The 19,580-nt window shown below is 41.4% G+C and overlaps 1 protein-coding gene across 1 annotated transcript; it reads right to left on the bottom strand.

The window, feature by feature from the left end:
- Positions 1 to 11,366: 11,366 nt before the first annotated feature.
- LOC122916123 (olfactory receptor 56-like) lies at positions 11,367 to 18,365 on the bottom strand. The gene is made up of 2 exons (XM_044263203.1): positions 18,298 to 18,365; positions 11,367 to 12,333 (listed from the first exon to the last, which is right to left on the bottom strand). The coding sequence occupies exons 1-2, from the start codon at positions 18,363 to 18,365 to the stop codon at positions 11,367 to 11,369; spliced, it is 1,035 nt and encodes a 344-aa protein (XP_044119138.1).
- Between the last annotated feature and the right edge of the window lie 1,215 nt (positions 18,366 to 19,580).

The following is a 19,580-nucleotide window of genomic DNA, read 5'->3' as shown; positions in this document are numbered from 1 at the left end:
ACCTGCTATGATCTAGGATGATCTAAAAATTGAAGATAATTGATTAAAAAAAACAGACAAAAGTTCAGCCCTGATAGATCTTGTCTTATCAAGTGCATGTAGAAAAACTGGGTGTGAAGGGAATGTGTACAGATAACTTGTATTTGTCTCATTGTTTCATCAACTGCAGTCACAAACTTGGAACTATATTCCCAAAAAGGAATCTAATCTGTAAATGGCGGGCAAGTTTGTGATATATTGCAATGTAATTGTAACTGCACATTGATTGTACATTGTAATAATTATAATGTTGTTTGTTTTGGAAAAGATTTGCTCATTTTTAGGTACTTTGGTCACTTTCTCCTGAGTTATCACTATCCCTCTTCCATTTTCTTCTCAGGCAAAAATGTTTTCTACTATGCTAGCATCTGCCGTCATTGGTCCTGAAATTTAACTTTGAGCTTCTCCACTTCATTTTGGTATCTTTTGTGTCTAACAGAGCTAAGCTTCACTATGTCACTTTGCAAATATTCCCTGATAAATCAGCTTTAAAATCTTTCCATTTTCATGCTTTCACACTTTCTTTCTTTCTTTTCTAATAAAAGAAAGAAAACAAATTGTGGCCTACATTATAGTTGGAAATGCTGAGATGTGTATTTTCTCAAGTAAGTTCCAGGTCTGATTGGAGTTTGTCATTTTTTACACGCGGAAATCAAATTCTCACAGATACTGATCTTAAAGTCCCTGTGTTGCCTTCTGATGTGTGTTCCCTACTGCACTTGAACCTACTTGTCAGCAAGCTTTTTCCTGGCATTCCAGCTATCTGGGGACCCACAATAATTTCTCTTCTGCCACAAAAAGGGCCTGCTCTCTTCCTGTCATGTTTGTTTTGTGAAAAGATGTGAGGACTAAGTTCACAGCAAGTGCCAGAAAACACAGAATAGTCGCTTAATTCCATGATTATGAACTTAAGTTTCCTTCTCTATTGTTAATTTGCCCTTCTCATTTGCTGGCTTCTACCTCTTGTACAGGAGGTCTGCAGGAGCTCTGACATGACTACACGTCAGCCAATAAGAAAGAGTGGTGAAGAGTGTGATCCTGCCTGGATGTCTAAGGGCACTGCTGGGAGGCACCATTTATGCTTATGGTGCACTGGCCACACCTTAGGAACATAGCCATACCTAGCTGCATTGGTGATTGGGAAATAGATTTATTTCAGGTGGTTTCACTCAGTTAAAATTGGGTATATTTTTAAAGAGGGTAAAACTGGATATTAGAGAACAACTTGCTCCCTGTGTCACAGGAAGGATGAATAGACAGATTATCTCAGCCATGTCCTTTTTCAAAGCTTACCCACCTGTTTAATGAGCATGAGGTCAGATGTATTACTAATTGTAAATTATGGCTTTCTTCTTTATTTGGGTAAGTGCTAAGGAGTCAAAGGACGTGTAAGGTCAAGCTTATGGAGCACGAGGTAGAGGATTGTGGTGGTGAAGGTATCCTGTTCTGGAATCAGATGGTGGGCATGTATTTATAACATTTTGGCCACATAGCCCCTTGGAATAGAACTCACTCTTTCCTAAGTAAATTCCTTCTTTGGAGAGAGAATGTGGTGGAAGTATTTGGGTGAGAATGCAATTCCCTATGCTGTCCTTGATTTTTATTTTTATTTATTTTTTTACAAGATTTTATTTATTTATTTGACAGGCAGAGATCACAAGTAGGCGGAGAGGCAGGCAGAGAGAGAGGAGGAAGCAGGCTCCCCGCTGAGCAGAGAGCCTGATGTGGGGCTCGATCCCAGGACCCTGGGATTATGACCTGGGCCGAAGGCAGAGGCTTTAACTCACTGAGCCACCCAGGCACCCCTGTTCTTGATTTTTATGAAGAGTCAGTTTAGAGAAAATTAATCCAGCTGCAGTAAAAAGGATGCAGATTGAACTTTAAGGATGACTCTTGGCCTTTGAAGACTTTTAGGGATGTCTTAAGAAAACAGAAAGTGAGGGAGGAGTCAAGATGGCGGAGAAGTAGCAGGCTGAGACTACTTCAGCTAGCAGGAGATCAGCTAGAGAGCTCATCTAAAGATTGCAAACACCTGCAAATCCATCGGCAGATCGAAGAGAAGAAGAACAGCAATTCTAGAAACAGAAAAACAACCACTTTCTGAAAGGTAGGACTGGCGGAGAAGTGAATCCAAAGCGACGGGAAGATAGACCCCGGGGGGAGGGGCCGGCTCCCGGCAAGCGGCAGAGCAACGGAGCACAAAATCAGGACTTTTAAAAGTCTGTTCCGCTGAGGGACATCGCTCCGGAGGATAAACCGGGGCAAAGCCCATGCGGGGTCGGCGTGACCTCAGGTCCCACGGGGTCACAGAAGGATTGGGGGTGTCTGAGTGTCGCAGAGCTTGTGGATATTGGAACGGGAAAGCCGGCTGCAGAGACAGAGCCGACAGTAAGCTCGCAGCTCGGAGTTGCCTTGAACCGGTCGCAAGCTCGGTGAGCTCGGAGCGCGGCCGGAGGTTAGGCAGACGCGAGTTACTAGGAGCTGTTCGCTGAGGGCGCACTGGGGAGCGGGGCCCCGGGCTCTCGGCTCCTCTGGGCCAGAGACCAGGAGGCCGCCATTTGTATTCCCGTCCTCCGGAACTCTACGGAAAGCGCTCAGGGAACAAAAGCTCCTGAAAGCAAAGCCGAGCAGATCACTCAGCCCGGCCCCTGGTAAGGGCGGTGTAATTCCGCCTGGGGCAAAGACACTTGAGAATCACTACACCAGGCCCCTCCCCCAGAAGATCAACAAGAAATCCAGGCAAGACCAAGTTCACCTACCAAGGAGTGCAGTTTCAATACCAAGGAGAGAGCAGCAGAATTCCAGAGGAGGAGAAGACAAACCACGGAACTCATGGCTTTCTGCCTGTGATTTTTTTAGTCTTGCAGTTAATTTAATTTTTTTCTTTTTCATTTTTTTTTCTCTTCTTCTGCTAAAATTTTTTATAACTTTTACCCTTTTCTTTTTTAACGTTTTTTAACTAGATTATCTAATATATATATATTTTTTCTTTTTTATACTTTTCTTTATTCATTTTCTTTTTTTAATTCTTTATTTTTCTTATTTTTCTTTCTTTATTTTTGAACCTCTTTTTATCCTCAAATCAGAAGAGATCTTAATCTCTTCAATCTTTTTTTTCTTTATTCTTTTTTAAATTCTTGATTGAATTTTTAATTCAATCTCTTTTTTTAATTCTTTTTTTCTTTTTTTTCTTTCTTTCTTTTTGAACGTCTTTTTATCCCCAAATCAGGAGAGATCCCAATCAGAAGAGATTGGGAGATCCCAATCAGAAGAGATTGGGAGATCCCAATCAAAGGAGATCCCAATCAGAGGAGATCCCTCACTCAATCGTGAGAGGGGAGAAATCCCCCCTCACGATTTGGGATCTCTTCTGATTTGGTTAAAGCATATTTTCCTGGGATTGTTGCCACCCTTTTAGTATTTTACTTGCTCCTTCATATACTCTTAGCTGGACAAAATGACAAGGCGGAAAAATTCACAACAGAAAAAAAAGAACAAGAGGTAGTACCGAAGGCTAGGGACCTAATCAATACAGACATTGGTAATATGTCAGATCTAGAGTTCAAAATGACAATTCTCAAGGTTATAGCCGGGCTTGAAAAAGGCATGGAAGATATTAGAGAAACCCTCTCCAGAGATATAAAAGCCCTTTCTGGAGAAATAAAAGAACTAAAATCTAACCAAGTTGAAATCAAAAAAGCTATTAATGAAGTTCAATCAAAAATGGAGGCTCCCGGGCGCCTGGGTGGCTCAGTGGGTTAAGCCGCTGCCTTCGGCTCAGGTCATGATCTCAGAGTCCTGGGATCGAGTCCCGCATCGGGCTCTCTGCTCAGCAGGGAGCCTGCTTCCCTCTCTCTCTCTCTGCCTGCCTCTCTGTCTACTTGTGATTTCTCTCTGTCAAATAAATAAATAAATAAAATGGAGGCTCTCACTGCTAGGATAAATGAGGCAGAAGAAAGAATTAGCGATATAGAAGACCAAATGACAGAGAATAAAGAAGCTGAGCAAAAGAGGGACAAACAGCTACTGGACCATGAGGGGAGAATTCGAGAGATAAGTGACACCATAAAACGAAACAACATTAGAATAATTGGGATTCCAGAAGAAGAAGAAAGAGAGAGGGGAGCAGAAGGTATACTGGAGAGAATTATTGGGGAGAATTTCCCCAATATGGCAAAGGGAACGAGCATCAAAATTCAGGAGGTTCAGAGAACGCCCCTCAAAATCAATAAGAATAGGCCCACACCCCATCACCTAATAGTAAAATTTACAAGCCTTAGTGACAAAGAGAAAATCCTGAAAGCAGCCCGGGAAAAGAAGTCTGTAACATACAATGGTAAAAGTATTCGATTGGCAGCTGACTTATCCACAGAGACCTGGCAGGCCAGAAAGAGCTGGCATGATATTTTCAGAGCACTAAACGAGAAAAACATGCAGCCAAGAATACTATATCCAGCTAGGCTATCATTGAAAATAGAAGGAGAGATTAAAAGCTTCCAGGACAAACAAAAACTGAAAGATTTGCAAACACCAAACCAGCTCTACAGGAAATACTGAAAGGGGTCCTCTAAGCAAAGAGAGAGCCTACAAGTGGTAGATCAGAAAGGAACAGAGACAATATACAGTAACAGTCACCTTACAGGCAATACAATGGCACTAAAATCATATCTCTCAATAGTTACCCTGAATGTTAATGGGCTAAATGCCCCAATCAAAAGACACAGGGTATCAGAATGGATAAAAAAACAAAACCCATCTATATGTTGCCTCCAAGAAACTCATTTTAAACCCGAAGACACCTCCAGACTTAAAGTGAGGGGGTGGAAAAGAATTTACCATGCTAATGGACATCAGAAAAAAGCAGGAGTGGCAATCCTTATACCAGATCAATTAGATTTTAAGCCAAAGACTATAATAAGAGATGAGGAAGGACACTATATCATACTCAAAGGGTCTGTCCAACAAGAAGATCTAACAATTTTAAATATCTATGCCCCCAACGTGGGAGCAGCAAACTATATAAACCAATTAATAACAAAATCAAAAAAACACATCAACAATAATACAATAATAGTAGGGGACTTTAACACTCCCCTCACAACTAACACCAATGGACAGATCATCCAAGCAAAAGATCAACAGGGAAATAAAGGCCTTAAATGATACACTGGATGAGATGGACATCACAGATATATTCAGAACATTTCATCCCAAAGCAACAGAATACACATTCTTCTCTAGTGCACATGGAACATTCTCCAGAATAGATCACATCCTCGGTCCTAAATCAGGACTCAACCAGTATCAAAAGATTGGGATCATTCCCTGCATATTTTCAGACCACAATGCTCTGAAGCTAGAACTCAACCACAAGAGGAAGTTTGGAAAGAACACAAATACATGGAGACTAAACAGCATCCTTCTAAAGAATGAATGGGTCAACCGGGAAATTAAAGAACAATTGAAAAAAGTCATGGAAACAAATGATAATGAAAATACAACGGTTCAAAATCTGTGGGACACAACAAAGGCAGTCCTGAGAGGAAAATATATAGCCGTACAAGCTTTTCTCAAGAAACAAGAAAGGTCTCAGGTACACAACCTAACCCTACACCTAAAGGAGCTGGAGAAAGAACAAGAAAGAAACCCTAAGCCCAGCAGGAGAAGAGAAATCATTAAGATCAGAGCAGAAATCAATGAAACAGAAACCAAAAAAACAATAGAACAAATCAACCAAACTAGGAGCTGGTTCTTTGAAAGAATTAATAAAATTGATAAACCCTTGGCCAGACTTATAAAAAAGAAAAGAGAAAGGACCCAAATAAATAAAATCATGAATGAAAGAGGAGAGATCACAACTAACACCAAATAAATACAAACGATTATAAGAACATACTATGAGCAACTCTACGCCAACAAATTTGACAATCTGGAAGAAATGGATGCATTCCTAGAAACATATAAACTACCAAAATTGAACCAGGAAGAAATAGAAAGCCTGAACAGACCCATAACCAGTAAGGAGATTGAAACAGTCATTAAAAATCTCCAAACAAACAAAAGCCCAGGGCCAGATGGCTTCCCGGGGGAAGTCTACCAAACATTTAAAGAAGAACTAATTCCTATTCTCCTGAAACTGTTCCAAAAATTAGAAATGGAAGGAAAACTCCCAAACTCATTTTATGAGCCAGCATCACCTTGATCCCAAAACCAGACAAGGATCCCATCAAAAAAGAGAGCTATAGAGCAATATCCTTGATGAACACAGATGCAAAAATTCTCACCAAAATACTAGCCAATAGGATTCAACAGTACATTAAAAGGATTATTCACCACGACCAAGTGGGATTTATCCCAGGGCTGCAAGGTTGGTTCAACATCCGCAAATCAGTCAATGTGATACAACACATCAATAAAAGAAAGAACAAGAACCATATGATACCCTCAATAGATGCTGAAAAAGCATTTGACAAAGTACAGCATCCCTTCTTGATCAAAACCCTTCAAAGTGTAGGGATAGAGGGCACATACCTCAATATCATCAAAGCCATCTATGAAAAACCCACCGCGAATATCATTCTCAATGGAGAAAAACTGAAAGCTTTTCCACTAAGGTCAGGAACACGGCAGGGATGTCCATTATCACCACTGCTATTCAACATAGTACTAGAAGTCCTAGCCTCAGCAATCAGACAACAAAAGGAAATTAAAGGCATCCAAATCGGCAAAGAAGAAGTCAAATTATCACTCTTCGCAGATGATATGATACTCTATGTGGAAAACCCAAAAGACTCCACTCCAAAACTGCTAGAACTTGTACAGGAATTCAGTAAAGTGTCAGGATATAAGATCAATGCACAGAAATCAGTTGCATTTCTCTACACCAACAACAAGACAGAAGAAAGAGAAATTAAGGAGTCAATCCCATTTACAATTGCACCCCAAACCATAAGATACCTAGGAATAAACCTAACCAAAGAGGCACAGAATCTATACTCAGAAAACTATAAAGTACTCATGAAAGAAATTGAGGAAGACACAAAGAAATGGAAAAATGTTCCATTCTCCTGGATTGGAAGAATAAATATTGTGAAAATGTCTATGCTGCCTAAAGCAATCTACACATTTAATGCAATTCCTATCAAAGTACTATCAGTCTTTTTCAAAGAAATGGAACAAATAATTTTAAAATTTATATGGAACCAGAAAAGACCTCGAATAGCTAAAGGGATATTGAAAAACAAAGCCAAAGTTGGTGGCATCACAATTCCGGACTTCAAGCTTTATTACAAAGCTGTCATCAGCAAGACAGCATGGTACTGGCACAAAAACAGACACATAGACCAATGGAACAGAATAGAGAGCCCAGAAATAGACCCTCAACTCTATGGTCAACTAATCTTCGACAAAGCAGGAAAGAATGTCCAATGGAAAAAAGACAGCCTCTTCAATAAATGGTGTTGGGAAAATTGGACAGCCACGTGCAGAAAAATGAAATTGGACCATTTCCTTACACCACACACAAAAATAGATTCAAAATGGATGAAGGACCTCAATGTGAGAAAGGAATCCATCAAAATCCTTGAGGAGAACACAGGCAGCAACCTCTTCGACCTCAGCCACAGCAACGTCTTCCTAGGAACATCGCCAAAGGCAAGGGAAGCAAAGGCAAAAATGAACTTTTGGGATTTCATCAAAATCAAAAGCTTTTGCACAGCAAAGGAAACAGTTAACAAAACCAAAAGACAACTGACAGAATGGGAGAAGATATTTGCAAACGACATATCAGATAAAGGACTAGTGACCAAAATCTATAAAGAACTTAACAAACTCAACACCCAAAGAACAAATAATCCAATCAAGAAATGGGCAGAGGACATGAACAGACGTTTCTGCAAAGAAGACATCCAGATGGCCAACAGACACATGAAAAAGTGCTCCATATCACTCGGCATCAGGGAAATACAAATCAAAACCACAATGAGATATCACCTCACACCAGTCAGAATGGCTAAAATCAACAAGTCTGGAAATGACAGATGCTGGCGAGGATGCGGAGAAAGGGGAACCCTCCTACACTGTTGGTGGGAATGCAAGCTGGTGCAACCGCTCTGGAAAACAGCATGGACGTTCCTCAAAATGTTGAAAATAGAACTGCCCTATGACCCAGCAATTGCACTACTGGGAATTTACCCTAAAGATACAAACGTAGTGATCCAAAGGGGCACGTGCACCCGAATGTTTATAGCAGCAATATCCACAATAGCCAAACTATGGAAAGAACCTAGATGTCCATCAACAGATGAATGGATCAAGAAGAGGTGGTATATATACACAATGGAATACTATGCAGCCATCAAAAGAAACGAAATCTTGCCATTTGCGACAATATGGATGGAACTAGAGCATATCATGCTTAGCGAAATAAGTCAAGTGGAGAAAGACAAATATCATATGATCTCCCTGTTATGAGGGAGTGGTGATGCAACATGGGGGCTTAAGTGGGTAGGAGAAGAATCCATGAAACAAGATGGGATAGGGAGGGAGACAAACCATAAGTGACTCTTAATCTCACGAAACAAACTGTGGGTTGCTGGGGGGAGGGGGTTGGGAGAAGGGGGGTAGGGTTATGGACAATGGGGAGGGTATGTGCTTTTGGGTAAATTGGAAGGGGAGATGAACCATGAGAGACTATGGACTCTGAAAAACAATCTGAGGGGTTTGCAGTGGCGGGGGTTGGGAGGTTGGGGTACCAGGTGGTGGGTATTATAGAGGGCACAGCTTGCATGGAGCACTGGGTGTGGTGAAAAAATAATGAATACTGTTTTTCTGAAAATAAATAAATTGGAAAAAACAAAAAAAAAACAAATAAAAAACAAAAAACAAACCAACAAACAAAAAGAAAACAGAAAGTGATTTTAGCATCACTTCATAGCATCACTATGCTTGTCACTTTCTATAATCAAAGGCTTGGATGATAAAGTCTGGTCTACTCAGAGGTACAAGACTGCAACCAGGGACTGTTCTTTTCTCCCTCCCTGCCTCCCTGCTGCCTTCTATGTTAGATGGTGATACATGTAAGAGCAAAAAGGACTGCTAAAAGGATTTCAGGGGAGGTTAGGAAGTGGAGTTGGTGGCATGGTGACATTTTTGTTTATAGACATTTCCTGGAAAAACAAGCTGTGGTTGTTCACGTGGGGTGGGGTGTGAAAGAAGGCAGGGAGCTCTGTTTGTAAATTCCTGCATCATTCAAGTAAAGAATGACTGTATCTTTGGACTATAATGGTAGTAGTTGCATCTCCAAGGATTGCATCTCATGGAATCATAAGCAGTGATGTTCAAATGGACAGCATTTAGTGAGGGATTAGATGTGGGTGGTGACAGAAACCTGATGACCTGGTGAAGTGTTCATTCAGTTAGCAGCCCTGAAGGAGATATCATGACTTTGTTTACATGATGAATTTGAGACTAACATCCAGTGTAGGTTTTGAGATGGAGTTGAGTGGTGAAGAGCTTGGAGGAGACATGTCATGGCCCATAATTTGTATGACAGACTTTGGTGTTAGGTAGTAACTTGAAACCATGACCATGAATGAGAGCGACTTGAGAGACTATAGACTGAGAAAAGAAGGGTCTAGCACCAGGTTATCACTTAATGTGAAAGAGTGAGCCAGAGTAGGAGAAAAACCAGAAATGTGGTGTCACTACCAAAGGAAGGAAGATTTTCAAGAAGGAACTAATAATGCTGTTGGGATTAGGTAACATGTGTTGAAGAAGTTGTGGAGAAAGGGGAACCCTCTTACACTGTTGGTGGGAATGCAAGTTGGTGCAGCCTCTTTGGAGAACAGTGTGGAGATTCCTCAAGAAATTAAAAATAGAGCTTCCCTATGACCCTGCAATTGCACTCCTGGGTATTTACCCCAAAGACACAGATGTCATGAAAAGAAGGGCCATCTGTACCCCAATGTTTATAGCAGCAATGGCCACGGTCGCCAAACTATGGAAAGAACCAAGATGCCCTTCAACGGATGAATGGATAAGGAAGATGTGGTCCATATACACTATGGAGTATTATGCCTCCATCAGAAAGGATGAACACCCAACTTTTGTAGCAATATGGACGGGACTGGAAGAGATTATGCTGAGTGAAATAAGTCAAGCAGAGAGAGTCAATTATCATATGGTTTCACTCATTCGTGGAGCATAACCAATAGCATGGAGGACAAGGGGCGTTAGAGAGGAGTAGGGAATTTGGGTAAATTGGAAGGGGAGGTGAACCATGAGAGACTATGGACTCTGAAAAACAATCTGAGGGGTTTGAAGTGGTGGGGGGTGGGAGGTTGGGGTACCAGGTGGTGGGTATTATAGAGGGCACGGCTTGCATGGAGCACTGGGTGTGGTGAAAAAATAATGAATACTGTTTTTCTGAAAATAAATAAATTGAAAAAAAAAGCTCTTAGCAAACTCTCAGGCAATGCTGTGATCAGGAGGTAAAATCCAACCTACTGAAACAAGTCCTATTTGCCCCAGAGATTTGCTATACGTTCTAAAATTAAAAGAAGTTTATAGCAACAACAACAACAACAAAAAAGAAATGTTCTTTGGGCTTGTCCATTCATTCAACAAATATTTATTGATGAGGGCACAATACTAAAAGTTAAAGCCTCAAATCCCTTGAGTTGTACATTCTAACGGGAAAAAGAAACATGGAGTATGCAAATTGATTTAGAAAGAAAAGGTGGAATGGGGTGAGGATATATTTTGGACAGGGTGACCAATTGCAGGCATCTCTGATATAATCACATTTGAAAGTTTCTAAATGTAGTGCAGGAGAAAGCCATGCAAAAATGTGGAGGAAAACACCCAGGTATCAGGAAACCTGTGTTGAGAACCACAAGCTAGAATTTTGCTTAGATATTCTGATCAATAGCAAGAGGGCCAGTGTAGCTGGAGGAGATGGATGAAGGAGAGGTTTGGGAAAATAGCTGAAGACAAAGGACTTTAGAGATCTTTTGGAGAGAGGAGATGCCCTTGGACATTTAGTGACACAGAGATCATGAGTGATTGCTACTTTGAACAAGGGATGGCTGGAACAGAAGTCAGATTGGAGTTTGTTGAGGTGGGGGATAGGAGTGAGAAGTGGACACTGACAATCTGGACAACTCTCCGAAGAGGAGGGCAGCAGCTGTAAGGGAATGAGGCAGCCTCTCTCACTTGCCTTCATGTAGATTTGGGACTCTTGACTACTCATTTCAGAAGGAAATCCCAGAATGGACTCCTGGAGCCACAGTGACATCCTAGAAGAGGAGGACACCCCCTCCTGAGTCTTAAGCAGTCCTACCCACCCCACACTTCCCTATCACCTTCTTCATTGCTCCTGTCACTTCCTTGTTCCTGAGACTGTAGATGACAGGGTTCAGCATGGGTGTGAGGACTGTATAAAAGACAGACACAACATCATCCTGGCCAGGAGAGTGGTAAGATGCAGGTAACATATAGGTATACACGAGGGGCCCATAGAAGAGGTTGACAACTGTTAAGTGAGAGGAGCAGGTGGCTAGGGCCTTCTGACGCCCCTCCACGGAATGCATCCTAAGCACTGCTGCCAGAATGAGGGCATAGGAGGTGGTGATGAAGGCAATGGGCACCAGAAGGACCACCACACCTGTCATAAAGAGGACTCGCTCATAGGCAGCTGTGTTAGCACAGGCCAGCCTCAGCAGTGAAGGTACCTCGCAGAAAAAGTGTGGAATCCTCCTTGAGCCACAATAGGGGAACTGCAGGGTCATTGCTGTCTGGATAGAGGCATTGAGGGACCCTCCCAGCCAGGAGGCGGCCACCATGAGCAGACAGGTCTGACGACTCATGAGTGATGGGTAGTGCAGAGGGTTGCAGATGGCCACGTAGCGGTCATAGGCCATGAGGGCCAGCAGGAGGCACTCAGCAGCCCCAAGGAACATGAAGAAAAACATTTGTGCTCCACAGCCCACAAATGAGATGCTAGTCCAGCCAAAAAGGAAGCCTGCTATCATCTTGGGGACGGTGACTGAGGTGAAGAAGATGTCCAGGAATGACAGCTGGCTGAGGAGGAAATACATGGGTGTGTGGAGCCGGGCATCAGCCCAGATCAGGAAGACCATGGCAGCGTTGCCAGCCATGGCTAGTGTGTAGATTATCACAACCATGCTGAAGAGGAACAGGTGAATCGGGCTCTCATTAAAAAGGCTCGTGAGGACAAAGCCGATGGTGGAGGAGTGGTTCCAGGCTCTTCTGCCTGCCTCCTGCCAAGACTCACTGTGGGGAGGAAGAAACAAACTCACCAATAGCTCAGAAGCATCCACTCTGAGTTAGAGAGGGGTGATGAATGAAAACAGCAAAGAGCAACAATTAAGTAAAGCTGGCACAGGGGCTGTGGGAATTCTTCCTCATATTCTTGCAAATTTTTATAGGCTTGGCATTATTTCATGTTGAAAAAACCATTATAAAAGACTTGGCATGCAGCCAAAAACATGCTCAGAAGGGAACTTCTGACACAAAATACCTGTGTTAAAAAAGGAGGAAAGACTGAAAACCAATGATCAAATTTTCCATCTTAAAAAGCTAAAAGAGAACCACAGCACATTAGAACACCCCGTGTTTTGTGGAATACACACGCTTAGTAGTGTTTCCAATAATTAAATAAACTAATAAGTAAATATGCACACAGGACAAAATTTCAAAAACAAACACTTTCATGCCAAGTCTAAGCACTTGATCCACAAAAATGTGAGTTATGTGGTTCAAAATTCTCATTGTAGATACATGACAATCCATGTGATGAATTTTTCTATGAAATAGCTGAGAGGCTGTGACAGTGGCTGACAGGGTACATTTTATCAGTTAGCATGGCTGTGTAGTGCCATCTTAACCTTGTTATCTTGACCCCCAGGTGTCCTAAATATGCCCTTTGAACTCAGATGCAGTAACTGCTATTAGGAAGGATTTTGGCAGTATGTTGTCCTTATCCTCATGCTATGACCTCATTTCAATGGATTTGCTATAGCAGTCTATTACCTTAGTAAGAATATCCCTTATGAACTTGTTTGATAGAGAATAGGTCTCTTTGTAAGCATTAACCTGTGAAATTCATAATATGAGTATGTGAGCCAGTTTCAGTAGTTGCCCCTGGAAGTATCTTCCTTAAAGTTCTCCTTTTTCAAATTACTTTTGTTGAGGTAAAGTCAATTTCAATGGATGTCAAATTAAGCTATGATGAGAAAGAAGTCACGCAAAGGCAGTTTTAAGAAAGTATGGATGAGGGGATGAGCTCAGACCAAACACACCACTGCAAGAGAGACAGCAGAGATCTGCCCACCAGGAAAATTCCCAGACTTTGTGGCCTGCTGGCTTCCTTGGTTTTAGAATCTCAAATCCTAGGGAATGGTTTGAATTCTAGCTCATATTTCTCAGCTCGAGATAACAAATGACTTAAATGGAGAGAATGAAGATAAATAAAATGAATTTCTCCATGTTCCCGAATGAGTTGAGAATATGAGAGAATGTTGGAGCTGGTTGACAAGTTGGGTCACTGGGACAGGCCTAGAGGGGTATGTAAGTGTTGTAGAGGTACCGCATGTCAGAGATGTGACAGGCTGTGGCCCTAATCTGCATGTCCTTCAGATTCACCAGCAGAGTCATGCAATCTATGGGTGATCTGCATTTCCAGTTTCCCTGAAACTAATTTCTGGGCGTGGGCCTTGAGCACCCATGTTTCTTAAGGCTCCCAGGCTAGGCTGACATATGATCTGAGTTGAGATCCACTGCCCATAGCTTCTGAAGGAGCTTAGAATCCAGTGCTTGCCTAGGTCCTGCAAATAGGAATCAGGTAGCTATGCTAGGAAAAGGTTTTCCTCAATGCTCATCCTGGCATCCCTTGCTATGCCAAGGGACCCATTTTATCTATCACCTTAAACTTCACCATTTCCAGGATGCTCATGCCAGGTTATACAGATTCCTTAGTGATGAATCAAATGTGTTCAGAGTACAGCAGGGCCAATTCCAAAGTTTCTTTCTCGAGCTGAGCACAAGAAGTCAATCCTGATTTCAAGCTTTATTACAAAGCTGTGATCACCAAGACAGCATGGTACTGGCATAAAAACAGACACATAGACCAGTGGAACAGAGTAGAGAGCCCTGATATGGACCCTCAACTCTATGGTCAATTAATCTTCGACAAAACAGGAAAAAATATACAGTGGAAAAAAGAGAGTCTCTTCAATAAATGGTGCTGGGAAAACTGGACAGCTATATGTAGAAGAATGAAACTCGACCATTCTCTTACACCGTACACAAAGATCAACTCAAAATGGATAAAAGACCTCAACGTGAGACAGGAATCTATCAGAATCTTAGAGGAGAACATAGGCAGTAATCTCTTCGATATCAGCCACAGCAACTTCTTTCAAGATACGTCTCCAAAGGCAAAGGAAACAAAAGCGAAAATAAACTTCTGGGACTTCATCAAAATCAAAAGCTTCTGCACAGCAAAGGAAACAGTCAAAAAAACAAAGAGGCAACCCACGGAATGGGAGAAGATATTTGCAAGTGACAGTACAGACAAAAGGTTGATATCCAGGATCTATAATGAACTCCTCAAACTCAACCCACACGAAACAGACAAACACATCAAAAAATGGGCAGAAGATATGAACAGACACTTCTCCAATCAAGACATACAAATGGCTATCAGACACATGAAAAAATGCTCATCATCATTAGCCCTCAGGGAGATTCAAATTAAAACCACATTGAGATATCACCTTACACCAGTTAGAATGGCCAGAATTAACAAAACAGGAAACAACATGTGTTGGAGAGGATGTGGAGAAAGGGGAACCCTCTTACACTGTTGGTGGGAATGCAAGTTGGTGCAGCCTCTTTGGAGAACAGTGTGGAGATTCCTCAAGAAATTAAAAATAGAGCTTCCCTATGACCCTGCAATTGCACTCCTGGGTATTTACCCCAAAGACACAGATGTCATGAAAAGAAGGGCCATCTGTACCCCAATGTTTATAGCAGCAATGGCCACAGTCGCCAAACTATGGAAAGAACCAAGATGCCCTTCAACGGATGAATGGATAAGGAAGATGTGGTCCATATACACTATGGAGTATTATGCCTCCATCAGAAAGGATGAACACCCAACTTTTGTAGCAATATGGACGGGACTGGAAGAGATTATGCTGAGTGAAATCAGTCAAGCAGAGAGAGTCAATTATCATATGGTTTCACTTATTTGTGGAGCATAACAAATAGCATGGAGGACAAGGGGTGTTAGAGAGGAGTAGGGAATTTGGGTAAATTGGAAGGGGAGGTGAACCATGAGAGACTATGGACTCTGAAAAACAGTCTGAGGGGTTTGAAGTGGCCGGGGGGTGGGAGGTTGGGGTACCAGGTGGTGGGTATTATAGAGGGCACAGCTTGCATGGAGCACTGGGTGATGAAAAAATAATGAATACTGTTTTTCTGAAAATAAATAAATAAATAATAATTTAAAAAAAATACATGTAATGAAAAACAATCAATAGAGTGAATTGTAAGCATTCACTTTGATTTATATGCTTGAAAAACAAACAAAATAAACAGAAAACAATAAAAACATGAGTTTTTCAGAACCAAAAAAAGAAGTCAATGCTGTTAAACTGAAACATTCAAGATGAGCTTTTAGTGAAGATGTGATATACTGCATCTGTTTTCTGTATTTGATGATGCTTTGACATCTTGAGGTCTTTCAGTCCCTGGGAAGGGACTGTTCCTCTTAAGGGTGCTAATTCAGAAAGATGGTGAACAACTTGCAGTGGATAATGTCTTTGGTGTGAAAATGAATCAATCCTGAGTACATACCCTGTTCTGCCTCCCTTTATCAGTCTGGAACAGTATCCCTCTGCCATAATCATCCTAGGGACAGGTTCCAGACAACTAAAGACAATACCTGTGGTTCAAAGCCCACCCAAATGATTCTAACTATCAAATCCTAAACCTGTTAATCTGTGCCTTACCCAGGCCTTTTCACAAAAATTATGTAAAAGCTTTTGCATATGCTTTCTTCTCATTCATTCTGCCTCCTGACCAACACTGATGCTTCCTTTCCTCTGGGGCCCTGCATGCCGCCTCCTTTTGGGAACTGTAGAAAATTACCTTTTTTATGGCAATCATCTCCTGATCTGTTCACTTCACCAAAGCATGACATAAAAAGAGACTCTAGGTGCATTTGAAAACATTCCCCTGAAGAGAATTGTCTCATGTTTTCCCTGTTTTGTCATCTTGCAGACACAGCTTGTATTGTTTGGTGTCTCAAAATTCTCATAACCACTAGATTTTACAGCTGGAGGAAACCTCACCCATTACCCCAATTTTATCCATACATAGTATGACCCTTGGTCAACAAATTTTTGAACTTCCAGGCCAGATCCCAAATCCTCCTAACTGTTCTACAGAAGGCTTCCTCAGGCTTGGCACAACAAATGGATAATTGTTTGCTAAAAGAGGCTATCCTGTGCATGGCAGTGCATTCAGCAACATCTCTAGACTCTCCCACTAGATGCCAATAGTACTCCCTCCCAGTTGTGACAAACAAAAATGTATGCAGACCTTGCCAAATGTTCTGTGCTGGGAAAAATCACCTCTGACTGGAGACCTTTTTCCTAGGGCATTATTTTCAGTTACTTTTCTTTCCTTTGCTTCCTTTTCCACCAAGGCAAATGAAAGAGAAAAGGAACTCACATGTTTTCAATCTGTAATAATTTGACCCAGAGTTGTCTGAATGTCCTTTGCAGATTTTACCAAGTTCAAGCCATTGTGATTAAGGATCTAGTCTCTGGAGTTAGGTTGCTTGGGTTCAAGACCCAACTTCACTACCTCTACAACTTAGACTACTCAGCTTCAAGCTCCTTGTCTCATAATTGTTGGATATGTTGGAGGCATTAAGTGGTTAATACCTGTAGAGTGATTGGGGTACAGTTAGGCAGGAAGAATACATAGTTTGTCAGCTGCTATTAACACCACGACTCTTATTACTACTTTTATGACCCTGAGCCTCTGCTTATCTCTCTCTATAAAATGGGGTCATGATACTTGCTTCTCAGGGTTTTTGTGAGTATTGAATTAAAAATGTTGAGGTTGTGTCTTTTGCATAATAGGTATTCAGTAAATATTAGGATACTTCCCTTCCTCACTTAAGCAAATTAGTTTTGCAAAATAATCATACGGTCGATAATTGTACTCACCTGCAAAGAGCTCCTAGTCTCTCCCATTTGGAGATTTCTCTTCTACAAATTTTATTCTCAGAAAGCGTGGAAGGGGTTGTGTTTGTTGTGATGAGGAGGGCTTCTCCATTGAACACCTAGACTGAGTATTACTTATGACTAAGGACTCTGTCCTTTCCTTGTTTTATATTTCTCCACAGAAAACACTTATCATAGTCCCTGGTCAATGCTTATGGGATGTGTGTGGTGAATAATTGAAAGAAAACACAACCACGCCCACATAAACACTGTTACCTAAGTGGCTGTTTTTTGTATTGCCAACTGAGTTCAATAGCCCTTTGAGGGGCTGTGTGTAAGCAACTGTTCTTAGAAATTATTGATTGTCCTGGCACTATTGATTTTTCTTTTCATGGCAGTTTCTCATTATTAACACACACACACACACACACACACACATTTGCATTGCAGTGTATGAAGTACATGTGTGTGCATGTCTCAGAATAATTATTTAGGGTGAATATATTAGGCTGGAGGAAGAGGATATGTTTTTCTATTCCTACTACCTCTAGCTTGTGTAGCTCTGAACTAGTATGCAACAGGCATCAAAAAAACCACTAAAATGAACAAAAAAGGGATCTTTAATGTAAACAACATACTTTATGTTGTCAGGTATTTCTAGAACTAGTTTTCCTTCTCTCTTCTATGATTTATCTGTAATGATATGATATTTTCTATCCCCATACAGTTTAACTGTTTTTTTTCTTTTTAAAGTAAAGCACAGCCTTTTTTTTTATAATTCAAGAAGTCTCATTTATGGAGAAAGACGCTGCATAAAAACAAAAAAAAATCAAAACTCAAAATCAAACAACTATCATATTGTTAGAGATTTTTAAATGGTGGAAAATTTGACAGAAGTTGTGGAATTACCCATTGTCAAATGTGGGGCTGCATGAATGGGGGCGATGGTTTTAAATTACTTCTCTCTTTCTTGACCTCCCATCTTTCCCTCACTCACCTCACATTGTCCCAGTGTGCAGTTTCCATCAAGACACTGTCTCTTGTTGACTTTTCTCCTTCTTCCATGTCCTTCCAGGGCTCCACGTTGTGGCTCAGAAATGAAACAATCTCTTGGGGAGTCCGTACGGAAGTCTGTGAAAGCTGAGTCCATTTTATAGAGTAAAAATCCAAGATTCAGAGATAACAGACACAAGAATGGAGTGTTCAAATCCAGTCTAACCAGAAGCCACTGCTTATTACACCATGTTATTTTGTTTTGACAACATTCTGACAGCTCTCTGAAATCTCACCTCTTTAAAACTGGTGCTCAGGGGTGCCTGGGTGGCTCAGTGGGTTAAGGCCTCTGACTTTGGCTTGGGTTATGATCTCAGGGTCCTGGGATCAGCCCTGCATTGGGCTCCCTGCTCCACGGGGAGCCTGCTTCCTCCCCCCTCTCTGCCTAGTTGTGATTCTCTCTGTCAAATAGGTACAATATTAAAAAAACATAAACAAACAAACAAAGAAACAAAACTGGTGCTCAGCTGGCCACCAAAATCCAGTGTAACTCAACTGATAAGTTGGAAATGCCAGTTGGTAGACCTACTTTAACTATAAGCTGAGTGATTTGTAGACTGTGCTAAATAAAACCTAAATGGTTTCCATTTAGGAAACATCTAAAGAAACTTGTTATCTACCATCAGGAGAAAAGATGATGGAGGGCAATTTACCACACTTCTTAGTTCTCCTGCACTAGCACTTTAACAAAGTCCTTATGATTAATGGATATAAAATAAGATGTCCCAGTGGAGATGTTGTTTTCTTCTAAAATAACTGATTGAAGAATGTTGTGGCTTCTCATCCTCCAGAATTCTTTACAAATGGGAGAGCAAGCTCCTTACCTGTGCAGACACCTGAGGCCCTGAAGTTGGACAGGATGTTTTCCAAAACTGAGAGCCAGTGATTCTGTCCTTGATGTCTACTAAGCATTGCCCAAGGTTTTCTGTGCAGGCCATTAAGTAGCTTCAGAAAGGATACATGATATAGATTGAAAAGAATTCTAAATAAACACAAGTGTCAAGGTCTGAGATAAAGTTCATGGTTTTTGGACAAGTGGTGGCTCCTATGGAAAAACATGTGAATACTTCCTCACTCGTAATGCTGGGTCTACAGGGACTCTAGGGCCCCCACACTGGTGTCTCAAAGCTCTATATACACAGGGTATTTGTGGGCAGGCTTAGACACCATTGGTTAGATCAACATAGCTCATCTCTGTGTCTGGGGGAAACTGTTCCCCAGACACAG

This window comes from Neovison vison, chromosome 1, assembly GCF_020171115.1.
Source record: "Neovison vison isolate M4711 chromosome 1, ASM_NN_V1, whole genome shotgun sequence".
In the NCBI taxonomy this organism is placed as follows: Eukaryota; Metazoa; Chordata; class Mammalia; order Carnivora; family Mustelidae; genus Neogale; species Neogale vison.
Note: the sequence above shows the minus strand (reverse complement) of the source record. Positions and strands in the feature narration are given on the sequence as shown.

Coding starts and splice junctions, on each gene's coding strand:
- LOC122916123 (XM_044263203.1), bottom strand. CDS start 18,365: ATGGAAGAAGGAGAAAAGTCAACAAGAGACAGTGTCTTGATGGAAACT. Junction 12,334..18,297: donor GCACACTGGGACAATGTGAG/GTGAGTGAGGGA, acceptor TCCTCCCCACAG/TGAGTCTTGGCAGGAGGCAG.